General features: G+C 41.0%; 1 protein-coding gene across 6 annotated transcripts in view; it reads right to left on the bottom strand.

Moving 5' to 3' along the window:
• TRPM7 (transient receptor potential cation channel subfamily M member 7) overlaps positions 1–9,227 on the bottom strand; it is a 95,886-nt gene extending 86,659 nt beyond the window's left edge. For all 6 annotated transcript variants that reach the window (XM_061595872.1, XM_061595873.1, XM_061595876.1 and 3 more), the window contains exon 1: positions 9,138–9,227. In XM_061595872.1, the coding sequence (XP_061451856.1) occupies positions 9,138–9,140 (3 nt within the window). In that variant the 5' untranslated portion in view covers positions 9,141–9,227. The remainder of the gene's footprint in view (positions 1–9,137) is intronic.
• Between the last annotated feature and the right edge of the window lie 9,581 nt (positions 9,228–18,808).

Genomic DNA, 18,808 nt, shown 5'->3' with positions numbered 1-18,808 from the left:
ATCAATGGTCTAATTCTATATAAGGCAGCTTTCTGTGTCAAGCAGCATATGTGGGAAACAAATACTCTGACCTTCCCCAAGTGCAGGCTCATCCTGGTACGGGGGCAATCCGATCAAAAGAAAAAGGGGGACAAGCTTGGCTTCCTAAAGCATGCTTATAGAACACAATAAGTCTGAAGAAAAATAAACTAGGAAGGCTGCACTTCTTGCCCCCAACATTGTAATGAACAAGTACAGGGAAGCAGGGAGAAGACAAACAGTGCACAAAAGCTTGGCAATTGTAAGGGAATGATGAGAACACTAAATGTTAGTTTCTAATCATGGCACTCCAAACATTTTGCATGGGCAAATTCTTCTCCCTGGTATACAGCTATCCATGTGCATGAAATGTTTTGTTTTTTAATGGGGAGCATTCAAACATACCCCCCAATACACAGTGCACACTTGAGTGGTACAATTCAGAAACCATTTGACATTTCTACTCATTTGAAGCTGCTTACAGTTTTTCTAAGGTTCACTTGCAGTTATGCTCTTAGTGAACTTGCTAGGGAGCATGGCTCAGTTTTTATAGCTTCATCTCCACCACCACCAAAAAAAAAGGTCCAAATAAAAGCACTTGAGGGTACCTGCTGAGACTCGTTTTCAGGGTAAGAAAACAGTTTCACGTCCAACAATGGACTAACAAAACTGTTCAAATGTAACACTTAGTTTAGTTTTCTTAGACTAGAAACATACAACAGCCTTCTTAAACTGCATTACCTACAACTCTACTTTTAAGCCAACATCCACTCTTTAATTCAGGCTTCTTCCAAAAGAGAGTTGTTAAAAATGAAGACTGATACTTGATCGGAAAGATAATAACTGATTCTGAGAAATATGCGACAAATCATTTCACTGCCAGCTTTCATTATTAAATTTCTACATCAGACTAAATATTGGTTTCATGAAGCCAAAGTAGTGAGAAAACAAAAAACAGATATATAGTTTAGTAGATCAGGTACAGACAGCAAGTATGATCTAATGAACAGAATAACAGAAGAAGACCAGGAGATAGGTTCTAATCTCTGTTGAATCAAAACCATCCAAGGATGACTGTGAACATATCACCATCTCACTGCCCCTATCTGAGGGACAAAGGCAGTAATATTGCCGTACCCACAGAATTGTTGCATGGAAGTGAAAGTTTGCAAAACAGTCTGCACTTAACACTATATAATTACTACTACTCAATCAATTTTACATAAACAACACTAATAAAATATTTAAGAATTCTTATATCTTGCCATTGCCTACAACTACTTTTAAAAAAGATTTTTTAAAACATTTAACTTCTCCCTCATGAAAAGCAGGCACCCATGTTGGTCCATCAGAAAAAAAATCAAAGGGGCAGGAAAATACCAGCTTTATTACAACTAAAGTTCACAGTGCTGTATCAGAAAACAACACAATTTTGAGTTGGAAAGGATCCTGGAGGTCATCTAGAGATCAATGAAGGATTTACAGTGTAGGATACAATTACTGCATCCCAGAGTACTGCTCTGCCTCTGCTAAATACAACAAAGGACAGCCTACCACCTCCCAAGGCAGTCTGATCCACTGTCATACAGCAATTCTTACCATTAAGAAGTTTCTCCTAATACAAGTTTCTCCTAATACGTAACTGAAATCTTCCTTGTCACTTCAACCTATTGGTTCTATTTCTGACCTCTAGAGCAGAGTTCTTTAAACCTTGGGTCCTCAGATGTTGTTGGACTACAGCTCCCATCATACCCACCCAGCTTAGCTAACAGTAAAAGATGATGGGAGTTGTAGTCCAATAATGCCTGGGACCAAAGGATTAAGAAGGCTGCTAGAACAGAGAACAAGACTGTCTCATCTTCTGCATTATAGTATTTCGGATATTTTAAGGCAGCCATTATGTCTCCTGTTAATCTTCTCTCCTCCAGCCTAAACATATCCAGCTCTTTCAACTGATGCTCAGAGGACTTGGTTCCAGCCTGCTAAGATAAGATTTCATCTTGATTCTGTTTTCTGTGGTGTTTGATATCCTTCCCAGATTAAAGTCATCTGCAAATTTGATAGGGAACTTTTGAACTGCACAAAACTCTTCTTCAGATTGCATGAATTTAGCTGATCTCAATCAGGTAGTCTCTCTCTTTTGCATTGTCTCCAATACTGTTAAGGAAACAGTGAACACCATAACTATTTGCCAAGCTCACAAATTTATAGACAAGTGGCAAAAAAGTGGCTTCAGTACAATTATTCACTTACAAGAACTTGTAATCACCCAGAAGAAATATGCATGCTTGTAGATAGTCATGAACCTCTTAATATGGGTTTTGTAGTTTACTGAATTGAAGTCCAGACAGTGCAAACACTGCAATTAATCATGCATTACATACCATATGTAAACACATGTCCTTTAATCAAATTGCAATAATCAAGACTGCTTGATGCCTTTTAATACAAACATGAAAGCTTAGTAAAAACTATCTATTTAGTCATAACTGAAAGCGTAACTACTCCAAGGAACATGGCTTGGTTAACTGTGTGTGCTTGTTTTCAGAATCTGCACTTTTTCTATTTCCCCAACAAGAAAAGGAACTCCTGGTGGCTCATAGCCATGCTGAATGCAACATTTCTGATGTAAACTTTAACAAGTTGAAATTAATTACAGTTAAAGCTGTATAAAGGGTTACAATCAGGTTGTATTTTATCAGACCACCCCAGCAGCAACTATCTATACAGAGCACAAACAGGTCACATTTTAAAATGTTTTCAACAAAATGAAAACATTGAGAAAAATTAATTGCTACACAGAGCGAAACTCTAAAAACAAAACAGTTTAACTTTGTAATTGTTTTGAGCTTCAAAACAAGCAATACCTCAAGAAGTCTGCAGATGCATCATGGAATAGTTGTACTGACTGAGAGGTAGTTGACACAATGAACATTACTAATCTGACTTAGTATTAGCACAGTAGAAGCCAACATTCATTTTTCTGTAATTAATTCTTAAACATACACCAAATACACACCAAAAAAATCAATTTCTATAGAAATACTTGTTTCAAATTTCTCACCATTCACCAACACTTTGCAAATATCTAGCATGCTGAAAGTTGTTTAGACCAATGCAGTGCAAAAATCTCTGTAACTTTTAAGTCACCCTTGTATATATATCCCTAAACAATATTTTCGATTAGCAGAAGTGTTACTGCTGAAGCACCAAATTAAAATTATAAGCCACTATCTAGTAAACGTCACATACAACTCCAAACACCTACAAAATATGATTTCTAGTTCTATTTTTTTCTTGGGCCATTAAGTAATCATAATTAATATTTACATAACGTAAAGGTATGTTTTGTAACATATGTCTTATCATACATTTAAATGAACTCACCTAACAGAATGAAAGCAAACGTGTTTTGAAAAATATGCACCCTTTTCAAAATGCTTCTGGAGTAATTTCACATGGCAATTTAATGTAACCAGAAATCTGAATTAAAGCAGATAATAATTTGCAAGTCCTGTTTACACAGTCACTTTTCTGGGATGAGCCTCGTGAAAATTATTCATTCATTCATGGCTGCAATGCAACCACTGTCACTTGGAAGTAAGGCCTATTGAATTAAATCCCCCATAAACACACATAGAATCAGGCTGTGAATGCTTAAGGCATAAATCAGAGACTAAAGAGAGAAAGCCAATCCTGGTAAAATCAAGGACTCTTCATCTCATTTCTCTTTCAACCCAGGATTCCTGATCATGACAGCAATAGCAGGATTGTTTTTTCTGGTGGGAGGAGTAATAGCTTCAGAGAGAAGCACAATGACCTATGAATGACCTGACAGAAAGGGTGCATGGCAGAAATACCCTTTTTGCTGACAACTCTGAGGAAGTCCAACTACCTCTGAACCTTAACTGTGTACACAAGTCCTAGGCAACTATAAAAAGAGGCCTGAAATTAGTAAGGGATGAAACCTGTAAAATGACTTTCAAGCTCAACTGAGAATAATTTTTACAACATACTGCTCGTAACTGCTTAAATGCTTTGCTTAAAGCAAGAAAGATTATATCCACAACCATCAAACCATTTTCTTGGATAGAAGCACCACTTGAAGAGCTGTCTCAACATAAGCTTGAAGCTGGACTTCCGGGAAGGGTGACTTAGCCTGTGCCTGCTTTTGAGACGGGCTCCTGCCTCAAAAGAAGCTTATTCAGATATATCAGTCAGTTTTTTCTTTTTTTTTTTGACTGATTAAACTTCTCCCGGGTAGGGAGAAACGAAGAGATTAACCTCAAAGCCTATTTTTGTTGGGACGACCAGATCTCATTAATTTATGGGACGAGGTCCAGCCGACGAAGGTGGGACGGATTTTTAACAGCAAGCTCTATCTGATAAAGCGAACGTTCACCTTATCTTCTAAGAGAGAACGCACTAACAGGCAAGCACCCTTCTTTCTATATTTTTCTTTTACTTGACTTAAATTGGTGCTGTTTAAAAGAGATTTGCCAGATTGATCAGTTTTTGACATCTCACTGGGGAGCCATAACTTCTCTCTGCTACGCACTAATTAATAGCTTATCTCTGTTTTTGTTGCAAAAAGCTGTCCTGGATTTGCATTCTAAAGATATACACAGAAGAGGGATTTCTATTCCAGATTTTTATTTTGAAAAATATTATACTGTTTTGAGACTATTCTCTTTTTGGTCTATTTTATTTTGACGAATCTGTTTCTTGACGATTGCCATTAATTGTTTCGATCCTGGGAACTGCATTTTGTTTACTTAACTATTGGAGAGATAAGGCTGTCTGCTCTGTTTATACTGTGATGTCACCAAGTTTGGAGTATTAACCCAATTGTTGCTGAAATAAGAAGTGGTTTTCCTATATTTTTCTTTTAAAATGGCAATTAAGAAAGTGGCTGAAAATCTGGAAATAACTATGTTTCAGAAAATAATGGATGAGATTGAGATAATGAAAATTGAATTGAGTAAAATGAAGCAGGAGATTAAAGATATAAGGGTCCCTGTGAGAGAGGTGACCCTGGAAGGGGTCCCTGTGAGAGAGGAGATCCCGGAGATTGGAACAGGGGTCCCTGTGAGAGAGGTGACCCTGGAGACTGGAATAGGGGTCCCTGTGAGAGAGGAGATCCCGGAGATTGGAACCAACGTGGAACAGGAACAAGATTTGGAGTCTATGGACTTTAGAAATAAAATCTATTGTTTGGAACTCAATGTTATCTCTGAAGAAATGAATGAAGATTCTAGAGATAAAGTTATCAATGGCATGGATAATCTTCTGGACTGGAATGATGTGATGGAGCCCAATATAGAGAAAATCTATGGAATTAACTGCAGCCATGTGACAATGGAAAAACTTTTAAGAGATGACCCAGTGTATTTTGAAAAAAAGAACAGAGATATGATTTTACAGCAGTATTTCAGCAACCTATTCAGAATGGATGGCAAGAAAATATTTGGGATAGAGGTAATCCCCATCAGACTCTTACTATATGACTATGGCTTTGACAGCAAGATTATTATGGAATACTGATAATGGAAGATTGGATATTGAAATTACTGGACTTAACAAGACTACTGAAGATGGAAGATGGAAAATGGAACTAATAGAGATAATAGAACAATGGCTACTGAAATTATTGAACCTAACAGATTCTGATGTGATGGATTAATTGAAATGTTTATTTTGACTATGGTTATGACAATAAGATTATCATAATTAGTAATGAGATGGATTAATCGATATGCTTATCTGGAAAAAAAAATTGATAGATATATTTCTTAAAGAATTGAAACCTCTCTTTGACTTTTTGTGGAAAGAATAAAGTAATGTTTATGAGATTTGATGATTAAGTAAGATAACTACTGGAGGAAAGTGATTTTATAATATGACTTAAGAGACAGGATTGTTATATATTATAGACTTATAACTGATTTGATCTTTGACAAATGGGAAGTCAATATTTTACTCTTTATTTTTTATTTTTCTTTTTTTTTTTCTTTTTTTCTTTTTGTTTAACTATTTTTGATTTTGTTTTTTGTCTTTGAATGTTTTATGATTTTGTCTTGTATGTTTTATGAAAATCTGAATAAAAATTATTGAAAAAAAAAAAAAACATAAGCTTGAAGCTGTAGTCAGACACAAGATTCACATTCCTGGTACAGCATTCAGCTTCAAAAAAACCCAAGTTTTTAAACATTAAGGGAGATGTGGATCCATTTTAAACAGCTGTGGGGCTTCTGTCCTATGAGGTTGTATGGAGGAGTAAGATTAAAGGTCCACTCCTATCTCAAGTAATTTAAGCAAAGTAATTTATTTGATGATTTATGGAACTTAAAGAATTGGGGAACGTTCTGTCTACAGGATCTGATCTTTGAGTGCATGGAAATCTGTCTTCATGGGGATTCTATGAGGTTATGGAAGCTTTGCTTGGAAACAGGTTTCAGCAAGGGAGAAAGATAGCAGAACGGTAGGATTGTAAGACTGTGGGAAATCTCTCCTACATGACATGCATTTTTATGAATCGGCAAGAGCTCTCCAATATTTGTGGATGCTATAGACTATTACAAATGCACAATTCTGTGATGCATTAGACCTACAAGAGATCCTAGTTTGAGCTGTGTTATGCAATTCTGTGTGTGTTAGAATCTGGGCTACTCTAAGGATCCCCGTTTTTTAAAAAGTGCCTATATTATCACCTGCTGTAGAAATGTCCATCACAGGTGACAGTAAAGGGATGCCAAAGAATCCACCCAACTCCCACACACTCAGCCCTTCGTGCACACCTGCAGAAATCTATCTGTAGATGCATGAAAGGGAGCAGAAGTAGCAGAAGAGGTGTTTTTAATGGGGCCCTTACATGACAGAATGGTGTGGGGATAGGAGAATCAGTTCAGGGATTATAAGAGCACTGCCCTCCTTTCCCTCACTCCCTTTCAGTATCTTACGTGCTTCTGGTGTTTGGAGAAGCACCCCACAGAAGTAACATCTGTGGGTATGTCTGCAGCAGAGTTGAGAGAATATCAACAGCAGCAGCAAGAGGATACTTGTCATTCTTTCTCACCCCTTAGGTGAGGGGTGGGAAACCTGTAGATCTTCAGATTTTGGCAGTGCTGGCTGTTGTTGGTGGGAGTAGGGGGTCTAACAACATCTGGTTCCTAACCCATTTCTTACATGGTGCCTTCATTTTTTAACTGGAGATATTAAAGAGCAGCAAAAGAAGTCTCTCCTCTGCTGGGAATATTTAAGAAGTCCTGCCTACTGGCCTCCTTCACCCCCTACTGAGATACCTACATGCTGGAGGCACCTGAATCGGTAGACTGTGGGGTTGGCAGGCATAACAATGGAGCAGTGAGATAACGCTTATCTGCTCTGTATGGTTGAGAGTAGATATGCTTTTGTGACAGTATCTGCAGTGATCACAAGAAAGGTTGCCCTTCCCGATTTCTTATGACACCATAAACTGTATCCAGAGAGATGGGGTGGGAATTGCACTCTACAGAATTGGCCAGAAAGGTGTCTCTTCTACAGGTTGCCTGCATAAAGCACTCCAGGCAATGCTTAACTTAAAAAACAAGAGTAGCCTGGGGCTCAAATGACATAAGAAGTGGAGTTCCATAAACCAGGAAAGAAAGCTATCGCTGCTATGCAGCTGTCTCCTTTATATGAGGAGTTTTCAATTTGAAAATCAAAGGGTTTTTGAAATGGTGAGGGACTTGTTAACATAAGAAGAGCCCTGACAGATCAAGCCCAAGGTTCCTCTCCTCCAGCATCTAGCCCCCAGTGGCTAACCAGATGCTGCTGGGAAGTCCACCTCTTTTGCTGTTGCTTCCCAGCAACAGGCATGTGATAGCATACCGCCTCTGAACCTAAGGCCATCATGTCTAACAGGCAATGACTGACCTATCCTTTCCACCATGGGGGTGGGGGAAGGAAGGCCCCCACAGGCCCGCTGCCTTTTGTTGTGCTCCCCTCCAGCAACAGCAACAGAAAAAAAATTAAAAATTAAATTATGCTTTAATTTGGATTCCTGCATTGAGCAGGGGGTTTATTTATTTATTAATAAATATTGGACTCAGTGGCCTTATAGGCCCCTTCCAACTCTACTATTCTATGATTCTAATTTCTGGGGGCACAGATAGGGCAATGTATATTTTTAGGTGGGTGAAATACACTGGGGGGGCAGCTCCTTGTTGGGGGGCTGCTTGCCACCCCCTTTGGCGGCACCCCTGCTCTCCCCTTCACTACTGTTTTCAGAAGGGGGCTGCATCACTCATCTAAAATTGGGGAGAAACAGGGATAGGGCTTGTACCTCCTGCCTTTCTCCGGCTGAACCTCTGGATGAGCTAGCTGCCTAGCGAAAGAAAAAAGCAACCAAACTGACAGAGTGCCTATTATTTTGGACTACAACTCCCATCATCCCCGACCACTAGCTATGCTGGCCGCGGCTGAAGCAAATTGGGCATCCAAAAGATTCCCACCAAGTTGGCTTTAGACTGTAAGCCTCTCGGGGTCAGGGACCCATCTCTTTCACTCCCCCCCCCACGGCCGCGTTCTTTGTTCCCGTTAAAAAGTATCACAGACACAGTTGCCATATGAACACAACCCACTGCATTTAGAATCGCTTCCTTTCCAACGGAAGGAAGAAGTCGAATCTCCGGTAAAAGGAGTCGAGGTCCACTCAACCTTCCATCCATCCGTGGTTGGTAAAATGAGTACCCGGCATACGCTGGGGGGTAAAGAAAGGCCGGGGACGGAACTGGCAATCCCACCCCATACATACAGTCTGCCTAGTAAACGTCGGAAGACATCACCCTAAGAGTCGGAAACGACTTGCACTACAAGTGCGGGGACGCCTTTACCTTTCCAAGAGGGACGGAACGGGGCCATCTGGGGAAGGTTGCCTGTGGCTACTCCACAGAGTGGCAACCGCGTTCTGGGTACCTCAGGGGGCTCTTGTCAGCTTTGCAGCCCCGAAGAGGCAGGTGCCGGGGCTAATACGCCCGAGTTCCAGCCCAAAGCCGCGCTGAGGGCACCTCGCATTGCTACTGCCTGGGCGACGATGGCGTCGTAGTCGTCCCGACCCCTTTTCCCTTCCCTTCCCTCACCATTCTCCTCAGGGGCGAGCAGCGGGGTCTCGGCGCCGGCGGCTCTGGCTCTCCTCACGCCGGGCGATGGCGGCTCCTGCTCGTGGTTCGGCTTCGGTGGTGGCGGGGCCTGTCTCCATCTATCGGGGCTGAGCTCGGCAGCTACGCAGGGCCGGGCGGGAAGTAGGAAGAGCCGAGCGACGGCGACGCTCCAGAGGCCTGAGGAAACCGCCTGAGGGGGCGGCCGAAGCAGCGGGAAGGGCTCGAGGTAGGCCCCAGCTGGGGATCCAGAGCTGCTGGTGGCGGTGGCAGTAGTGGCGGCGGCAGGAGCAGGAGCGGCCTTGCGGCTCTTTCTCATAATTGTGCGACTGGCCCGGCTGGAGCGCAGCGGCGTTGCCGCGTCAACTCGCGCAGCCCCGCCCGGTCCTCCTCCCGCCTTTCCTTTCCCTCGCCGCTCCTCGCTGGTACGGAGCCGCGAGGTGTGAGGGTCGGGCCGTGAGGGGAATGCTGGGGGATAGGAGCTGCATTTTGATTTTCTAATTAAAAATCTTCCACTTTTTGTAAAAAAAAACCCTTCCTCTTTGCATTCTCATCACGCAATGTAAATATAAGCCAGCATGAAACAGCAGGTTATTATTATTATTTGCTGTTTTGTGCGAGGATGTCTAACTGCTGATTTTTACATCTTTCTTTCAGTTCTGTTCTTTTGCTGTTGTGGGCCTTCAGCCGCCTTGTTAATGTTTTCTTGTGGAAAGGCGGTTTCGAAATGTTTAAAATAGAAGATTGGTACAAAATTTCAGATAAAAACTTAACGCAATGCAATCACGGCAATCCTTTTTAAAAAGAAGGAAGGTATCTAAGAAAAGGGCTAATCAGGAAATGGCCTAATGTTTGTACTGTATGGGGTGTTTTTTATTGTTCCAAGAGCTTTAGGTACACAATGCCTTGTAATCCTTGCAACAACTCTAAGGTGTGCCAGTATCATCATAGTACACATATTGCAGGTGGCAGCATATCTGTTGCTAAGGCCACCTAGAGAGGTTATGGCAGAGGTGAATTTGAAACCAAGGACTTGCTGGTACTAGCTCAGTCTTTTAGCTATGCCATTTCACCCATACTGATACCAAAAACGCTCAAGCTGCCTAGTTTTGTCATTGACCTGGTATAAGCCAGGTCACATCCACACCATACACTGAAAGCACACTTATTCCACTTATAACAGTCATAGTGTCCTCCTCCCCAAGAATCCTGGGAACTATAGTTTAAGGGTGCTGAGAGTTCTTAAGAGACCCCTCACAGAGCTACAGTTCCCAGGACCCTTAACAAACTGCAGTTCCCAGGATTCTTTGGGGGAGCCATGACTGCTAAAGTGATATAGATGTGCTTTCAATTTATGGTGTGAATGTGACCTTTGGCGTAGGAAACTCTTTGCTCCTTCCGGGTGCTTGTTATCACTGCACCTTGCTGAGCTAAACCACAGTTTCATAGAAACTGGAACTTGTGCTTAAGTTCTTGCCTCACTAACCACGAACAAAGCATTCGGAACACTTTATTTAAAAGCATTTCTAACAGATTTAATATTTCAAAAACCCAATTAGAGGTGGATAATTAGATGACATCTGTTGATTTATTTGTGGAGACATCATATCCCAGTGTACGATTTGGCTTCTAGACCTGTGAGTCATGTTGCATAAGAAAGAGAATTATATAGAAATCAAGCCTGCAACTTACCTGGGAGTAAACGCTCTGAACTCAAAGGGACTGCTTCTGAATAACAACACAGAGGCTGCACCTTACTTCACAAAATGGCTAATAAGTCTATCAAGTACCAATACTCACAACAGTTGCTGTCGAAGCTCACTAAGCCCAACTCTTCTGGACTTTCTTGTTAGGAAATATAAAGTCAACAAGGTTTATACCATTAATTTTCTTTTAATGCTGCCAATAGAAAGACCAGATTTCAGATTCCATGTTCACAGACAGAAATAAATAAATAAACTATAAAAGCCACACGCTCATCCCCTCAGGGCAGGAAATATTTTGCATCAATATTTAGCAACTTGCTAGGAATTCAAATAAATGTTTAGAATTACTGTATAAGGAAGCTTTTGATGGACAAAAGGATTTGTTAGTAATGTTAGAAACTTGCTTAACTGGAACACTTTTTCCCCCAGTGCTAAGTTCTTTTACTCAGGTTAATTGGAAGAAGAAATACAGAATAGCATACATAGGCTGGCATCCAAAGAACCGTGAAACTCATTTTGTGAGTCCCAAAGAGCTTTAGTCATGTTTTAAGCAAATCCTACGCACATGCACATACATCACATGCCAAGCTGCATTTTGAAACTGATGGATGTTTTAAAAGCATGGTCAGCTGTTCAATAATTCTGCTAGGTTAAGTATTCCTTGTAGGAGTCTTAAAGAGTTCTTTGGATCCCAGCCAAGTGAGATACCTCCAAAATAAATCAGAATTATATTACTAACATTTTGCCCATGGTGAAGCAATCATTGTAGCTTCCACCATGGACTTAGACCGCAATTGAATGCTCAGTCCACTTTTGAAGGTTTGCAAGATCATGTTCAGTTATGATCAGAGCCTGTAGCAGAAACCTCACATGATCACTTTACCACAGGGTAAAGTAAATGCAGACATACATGGAAAAAATAGGCACTTCAACACTGGCAAAGTGGTCACAAAACCCTCTGAGATTATTGCCATTGTTTACAAGCTATGGATATTTTTACATATTATGCCAGTTTTTGTGTAAACTGGGCATTAATGGGAATATAAAGCAAACTGGCTAGAACATTCTTTTTTTGTTCTCTAGTTTTTCACTTGCGGAACAAATAGTGTGAAAGAGAAGATGCAAACATATATCTGCCTCTTTAACTGACATTGACTGTTGTTAGTTCTATGTATCAAGAAAAGACTGTCAGTTGATTTTAAGGGACCATGTAGTGAGTTAATATGCCTGTATTTGGACTTCTGAGGCTCCCGCTGTGTCCACAATATTCTTGCAGTGCCCACCCAAATCTCAGGGGACTTTGCAAAGCATCCTCCAATAACGTGTTAGCAGTTGGGGAAATTATGCTATTAAACAGAAAAAACTGGAAATTACTCATAATTTAAGGGTGACTAGGGGAGAAGGGAACATGCTAGGTTTTTTATTCGAAATGGTTTTGCGTTTGCCCAACATAGGATGGGCTTGGCTTTGGCTCCAGCTTTCTTAAAGACTTTTGAGAAGAGCTTAAGAAGATGCGGGACTATATTTTATATACTCACTTTTAGGGTCAAAGAGAACTGTGGATTTACAACTTGGGGCAGAGAGTAGTAGTCAGTTTATTGATGGCATGGAACTGATGGATAATGAGAAACAAGCGTTTTGGCTTACTTCTCAAATGCATTTATGTATGGAAGATTGAAAAGTATGTTCACCTCAACAAACAAAACAGTTTAATATGCACACTCTGTGTGCTTCTTGATTGTGCTATCATTTTTTATTTATTAATTTTAGCAAGAGTTGCTCCATCTACTTAGGCCCATAGGTTCTTTTTTTACTTTTATTAATTGCACTGTTTTTAAATTTCTCTGGGTTTCTGTGTGAAATCTTTTCTGTTTTGCATACAGATATATAGAGAGAGCTTTTAAACCTTGTTTTACATTTATAAGTACTTAACACAAAATGTTAAAGAAAATTAGGAAATGAAACCACAATGAGCACGCACAAATGGTTGCCCATACATAATGGACTTTTTGGACTCTGGTTGGCATATTTGCGACTCAAACTTCAGCAACGTTTTATTTATAAATAAACATTACTTATTTCTGTAACGCCATTTGTTTAGTCCCAATGGTATGCTAAACTCTGCACTGAAGCCAAGTTTGAAAGAGCACCATGTGAAAAGCACTTTGGCATGAGCACGGACGGGAATTGCTGATTTCCCTCAGCTATATTCTCTGTGCCACATTGCAGGTCCCCTGGCTTTCAGGAGCAACTTGGGGGGTGGGGTGCAATCAGAGGAGTTATAGGAGGAAGAGCCATGCTAAAGAAGCCCCTCCATGTGTGGAACATCCTACAGCCTATTGGATCTCAACCAAAAGTGAGATTAGTTCCGCTTGGAGACGGACAAATCTATCTATCTATCTATCTATCTATCTATCTATCTATCTATCTATCTATCTATCTATCTATCTATCTATCTATCTATCTATCTATCTATCTATTATTTGATTTCCTCCCAGCAGGACAGGGCAGCAAATGGGACCTTATGTCAATACTGTATTATATGAGTCCTCTCCAACAGTAGCTCATTTTGGGGGGCTTCATTTAGATCAGGCTTCATTTGGATCAGGTTTCACAATCAGTTACCTATACTGGACGGGGTTGGACTCCTGCTGAAGGAACAGGTATGTCATCTGGGGTACTCCTGGATTCATCTTTGTAACTTGAGGCACCGGGGTCCTCTGTGACTTAGGTGTGCCTTTTACCAACTTCACTTGTTAAGAGAGCTACAGATGTTCCTAGACTAAGATAGCTTGGCTGTTGTGGTACTGACACTGGTAACCTCAAGACTGGATTACTGCAATGTGCTCTATGCAGGGCTTCTGTTGGGCATACTGCCTCCAACAGTGGAATACCACTTCAGTATTTCTATTATACCTCTCTGCTGGGCTAAGGATAATAATTTCCCCTCATTATTATTATTTATTACATTTATATCCCGCTCTTCCTCCAGTAGGAGCCCACACTCCTTCACTGTGAGTTCATCCAACCAGAACAAATATATATATTAGAAAGCAGCTCAATCTTAGCCTGGAATTTTACATCACCAGCATCTTCCAAGGAGACAAAATATAAGGCATTTTAACTCATAATAGTCCTACAGCAACAAAAGTTACACTTGGTTTATATTCTAAGACAAAATCACTAATCTAAGAAAAAAGGTAGTCATTCACATCAGTTTTTAACTTCCACAGTTCAATAAATTAACAAACTGGAATCAGATCCTAGCAACACAAATTGCTAATTGTGCAATATTGTTTGTTACAAGTGTGTTACCAGATAACATTAATTTGTGCCTGTCATATTTAAAGCAAATTAAAGCAAATTTTTATCACCAAATCCATAGTCTGAAGCCAGACAGACTGTTTGAAGGTTTAAGGTACTAACATGTAAAATGGTTTAGCAAATTCCCACTATCAAATAATAATTTATCTGGACCTCATATAGCCACATCCTTCTGTATACCATATGTGCTTTATATACATTTGTGGATGAGTCTTTTTCCCTATAAAGATCTTCCTGTTTCAGTGAGTAAAGTTCTTTTCAGCAGAAGATAAAAGCAGAAGTAACAGGGTCACACTCCCCCTGCCTCTGTCACTATAAATGTCATCCATCTGAGTGACCAAGGCTGATTCTGTTCCAAAACTAGGTCTGAATGGATCTAGATGGATCTAGATAATCAGTCTCATTCAGGAATACCTGTAATTGCTCTACAATCACCTTAATCACCTTTGCCAAGAAAGGGGTGTTAGCAACTAGTCTGTGATTGTTACATTCCATTTGGTCCAGTGTGGGCTTTTAAAGACGTGGACACACCACTGCCTCTTTAAGGGCAGTGGGCATTACACCATCATGTAAAGATGCATTTACTACACCTGTGATCCATTCAGTCACCCAATTCCGGCTAGCTTTAATAAGCTAGGATGGACAAGGATCTAATGAGCAAGTGGTCGGGCGCATCACTGCAAGCATTTTGTCCACATCATCACACCACTTTATTTATTTATTTATTTATTTAATTTCATTTATAAACCACCCTTGGCCAATGGCTCCCTGGGCGGTGTACAACATACAATAATAACATTAACTGGAATTGATCCCACAATGCTGGGTTCAACGTTGCATTGGACACCTCGGCTGGCACTGCCACAATAGTAGCATCTAAATCACTGCGGAGCTCAACGACTTCGTCCTCAAAGTGCTTAGCTGGCTGGTTACAGCTGGACACCGTGTTGTCCAAAGGTCCATCCCCCTGGTCAGGAGCGAACAACCTCTGGACCACACGGAACAACTCAACCGAGTTGTTCATTGAGGACACAATGGAGGCAGCAAAGTAGGATCTCTTTGCTGCCCTCCCCCACCATGTGGTAGGCCCAATTGTGAGCCTGAACACATGGTTGGTCTGCTCCGGAGTGAGAGTTATGCCACTTACGCTGCAGCCCTCACCTGGTCACTTTCATCAACTGCAGCTTCTCAGTATACCAAGGACCAAAGAGGGCTCCATGGCACTGGAGAGAGCCCTCAGGAGCGATCGTGTCCATGGCCCTACAAGTCTCACCCTTCCATACTGAGACTAGGGCCTCAACAGGATCACCTTCTCTATCCACTGGAAAATCCTCCAGACCATTCAGGAATCTATCAAATTCCGGCAGGGGCGGACTATCCTAACTGGTCCCCCACCCCTGCAGGGGAGAATTGCCGCTGCAAGACCAAACCTCACCAGGAAGTGATCTGACCATGACAATGGGGTAGTAGCCATCTCACCAATTTCCAAACTACCACCCTCCCCCCACGGAATGAAGACTAGATTGAAGGTATGCCTACTCTGTGTGTTGGACTGATGACCATTTGAAACAGGTCCATAGTTGCCATGAAGGCCATGAACTCCCAAGCTGGACCTGAGACTTTTAGCATGAATGTGGAAGTTACCCCAAACCACTATTCTGACACCACACCCAAGACAACCTCGGCCAGCTCAGTCAGGGGGTCTGCTGAGCAGCAGGATGGGCGGTACACCAACAGCATCCCTAATCTGTCCATTTGGCCCAACATCAGGTGCAGGCCCTCCAGTCCCACTCCAAGAGAGAGGGTTTCCCGGTGATAGAGAGTTCTTAGTTCTTTAACCCAACAAAGTGGCTCTCACAATTACTCTGTTCCATGGGTGAGTTTGATGGAGACATTCTAAGTGGTCAATGATTTGTTTACTGTCTTATGTTTGAAACTGCCTAGTAACATAATTGATCTCAAGAACATTGAAAATCTATCTTCCAAAACACCCAAGAGGACTTATGTGTCCTTACTTTCCACAGTGACTTTGTCCCAAAAAGGTTGCTTAAGGCAAAATGTAGGATTGCTTATAATGGATGTTCAGTTTCTGGGGTTTTCAGATATTTTTCTCTGAACAAAATTAATTCTCAAGAAATAGCTGGATTGGAACCTTGAAAGATAATTAGGTTAACTCTGCAGCAAACTGCATGTACCACCATACAGATACATATGTTTGTATTTTAAAAGGCATTAATGCCAAAGATAAATGGGGTGAATTTACATTTATTTCCTCTAATGGGTCTTGTGTAGTTTATTGTGTCCCGCTTTCTACAGAACTGAAAAAAATGGTTTCTGAGTTGGAGAGTGGATTAAAAGTGGTTATATGAACCAGCCCCATTAGAGTTACCCTTCATGTTATCAGAGACTTTAAAGATAAAACTGCAGTATCTTCCATCTTCTAATTTAATGATTTAGGAAAATTGCAAATGGATTAAATGGTTAAAGACAACAAAAAATTTGTAGATTTTTCTTGTACAGCAGATGCTCTCAAACAAATTATTGTGGATACCCTTCCTGAGGTGGGTATATGAAAGCATGGAATGGTAGTTTAAGGTCTGCACTTCCACATAAAAACAGCTATCTGCCTTCTTAAAGGTCCAAAAGTGACTGCAAATAATTAGTTTGATGGGGCGTGTGTCAGACTTAGAAGGGAAATCTATAGTTTATATAGTACTTAAGCAAATTATGAGTGCCAGTGGCCTTGCTCTTGTTATCAATTACGAGGAAAGTATACGAATCTTTTAACTCATAAAAAATAGGCACACCTAGGAGATCTTGGTGAATTCTAATTGCGGCTTCCCTTTCATATAATTCTAACTCTTTCTGGCAGCTAGTTTGAGGGGTTTAATTCAAAGTACTGACAACTTGATTGCCATACCCCAGCCAAGTCTCGGGAGATCATTTTCAGGTAACTTTTCATTATCCACATTCATCACCTTCCATTTCTTCTGTATTATTGCCCCCTGATAATCCTAATGGATTTCCAGTTGAAATCAATGAGATTAAGGAAATATTGTGTCAACTAAAATCAGGCACAGCATCTGAACCAGATTATATCCCTTCTGAATTACTAAAGTGGGGCCCCAACTATTAGCAAAGCATTGGAAGGATGAGGCTGGTTTTATGATACAAGAATGGTATAATTATGTCTGGAATCACGTACTAGCCGAGAAGCCGACTAAACAAGTTCGAGCACTGAGATAGCTAGACTATGAGGATGATTTTATGGGTCAGTGAGATGGCTTTATTCAATGGGTGAAGAGACCTTTCGGTAGATGAAGAGCCTATTAACACCCTCCCTCCATGCATGTCACACTATGGTGTGACCTATTGGGGTGAAGAAGAAGAAAAGCCTTATAAAGACATTATTTTTAACCATCTCTGTCAAATCCAAAAGTATAAGTTGGTTTTTTAAAGAAAAATCTATTTGTTTGATAAATTGTAGTGGTGTTTTTATAGTGGGACTGCTTTGCTGGCCACCCTTTCTCTTTGATAAACAAATCTAGTATAATTCCCATAGTTTGGCTCAAAGCTTGTATTATTACAGTTTTTTGATATTTATTATTACAGTTTAAGAAAGACCTTAGGGATGATCACTGACCCATAAATTTACTATCTATAACTGGGAAGGTTTTTGAGAGATAGTGCCTTAAATTGAAAACTTGGATTAGTGAACATAATATCCTTGGAGAGAAGCAAAATGGGTTTACATCTGATTGTTCTACTTTAGACCACTCTATAGAACTGACACGTGCACAGTGCATGGGCACACATGCGAGTGGGAGACTCATCTCTACACACCATACATTTAAAGAACATGGCTTCCCCCAAAGAATCCTGAGAACTGTAGTTTACTCCTCACAGAGCTACAATTCTCAGCACCCTTAACATAATATAGTTCCCAGGATTCTTTGGGGGAAGTCATGTGCTTTAAATGTATGGTATGTACCAGTGGCAGCTGATGCTCATTGAGACGGGTGGGACCTAAATCAGGGAGACCAATGGTAGGTGAAACCAGTGACACACAGAGGCAGAGCCAATTCATTCTACCTTTGTCCTCATCCTCCTCCCTGATGAGGTCTACAAAGGCAAGACTAGACTAAGGAGGAAGAAACTGACAGCCAGGACCACCACCACCACCACCCCGATTGGTTTGAAGTGAGAAGGCAGGCAGGTAAGGGCTGGCTGAGGGCAGACTGAGGTTGGCAGGGCACTGTCCCAGTTGCCCTAATGGGCCAGCCTCCACTGGTGTGTACACAGCAGAGACACATGAGAGTGATTCTGTAGCATGCCTACAAGGAAAGGAGAGGAAATGGAAGATGGAGAGACACAGTGGCATTTTGAGTGTGAGGGAAGGAAGAGAGAGAAAGGACAGAGGGAACAAAAGGGATGGAGAGAGACCGGCGCCTTCACTTCACCCACTTACCTCATTGCCCCACACACTCTAGTCCTCCTTTTTTTCCTTTCAGCCCAGTCTCCTGTCCAGCCAGGAAGCATTTCCTCCTCCTGCATACGTGTGTGTGTGTATATATATATATATACACACACACATTTATTTTTATTTCTTTATTTTATTTGTAT

The sequence above is a fragment of the Rhineura floridana genome, chromosome 14 (genome assembly GCF_030035675.1).
Source record: "Rhineura floridana isolate rRhiFlo1 chromosome 14, rRhiFlo1.hap2, whole genome shotgun sequence".
Lineage (NCBI taxonomy): Eukaryota > Metazoa > Chordata > Lepidosauria > Squamata > Rhineuridae > Rhineura > Rhineura floridana.
This window is presented reverse-complemented; position numbering and strand designations above follow the sequence as displayed.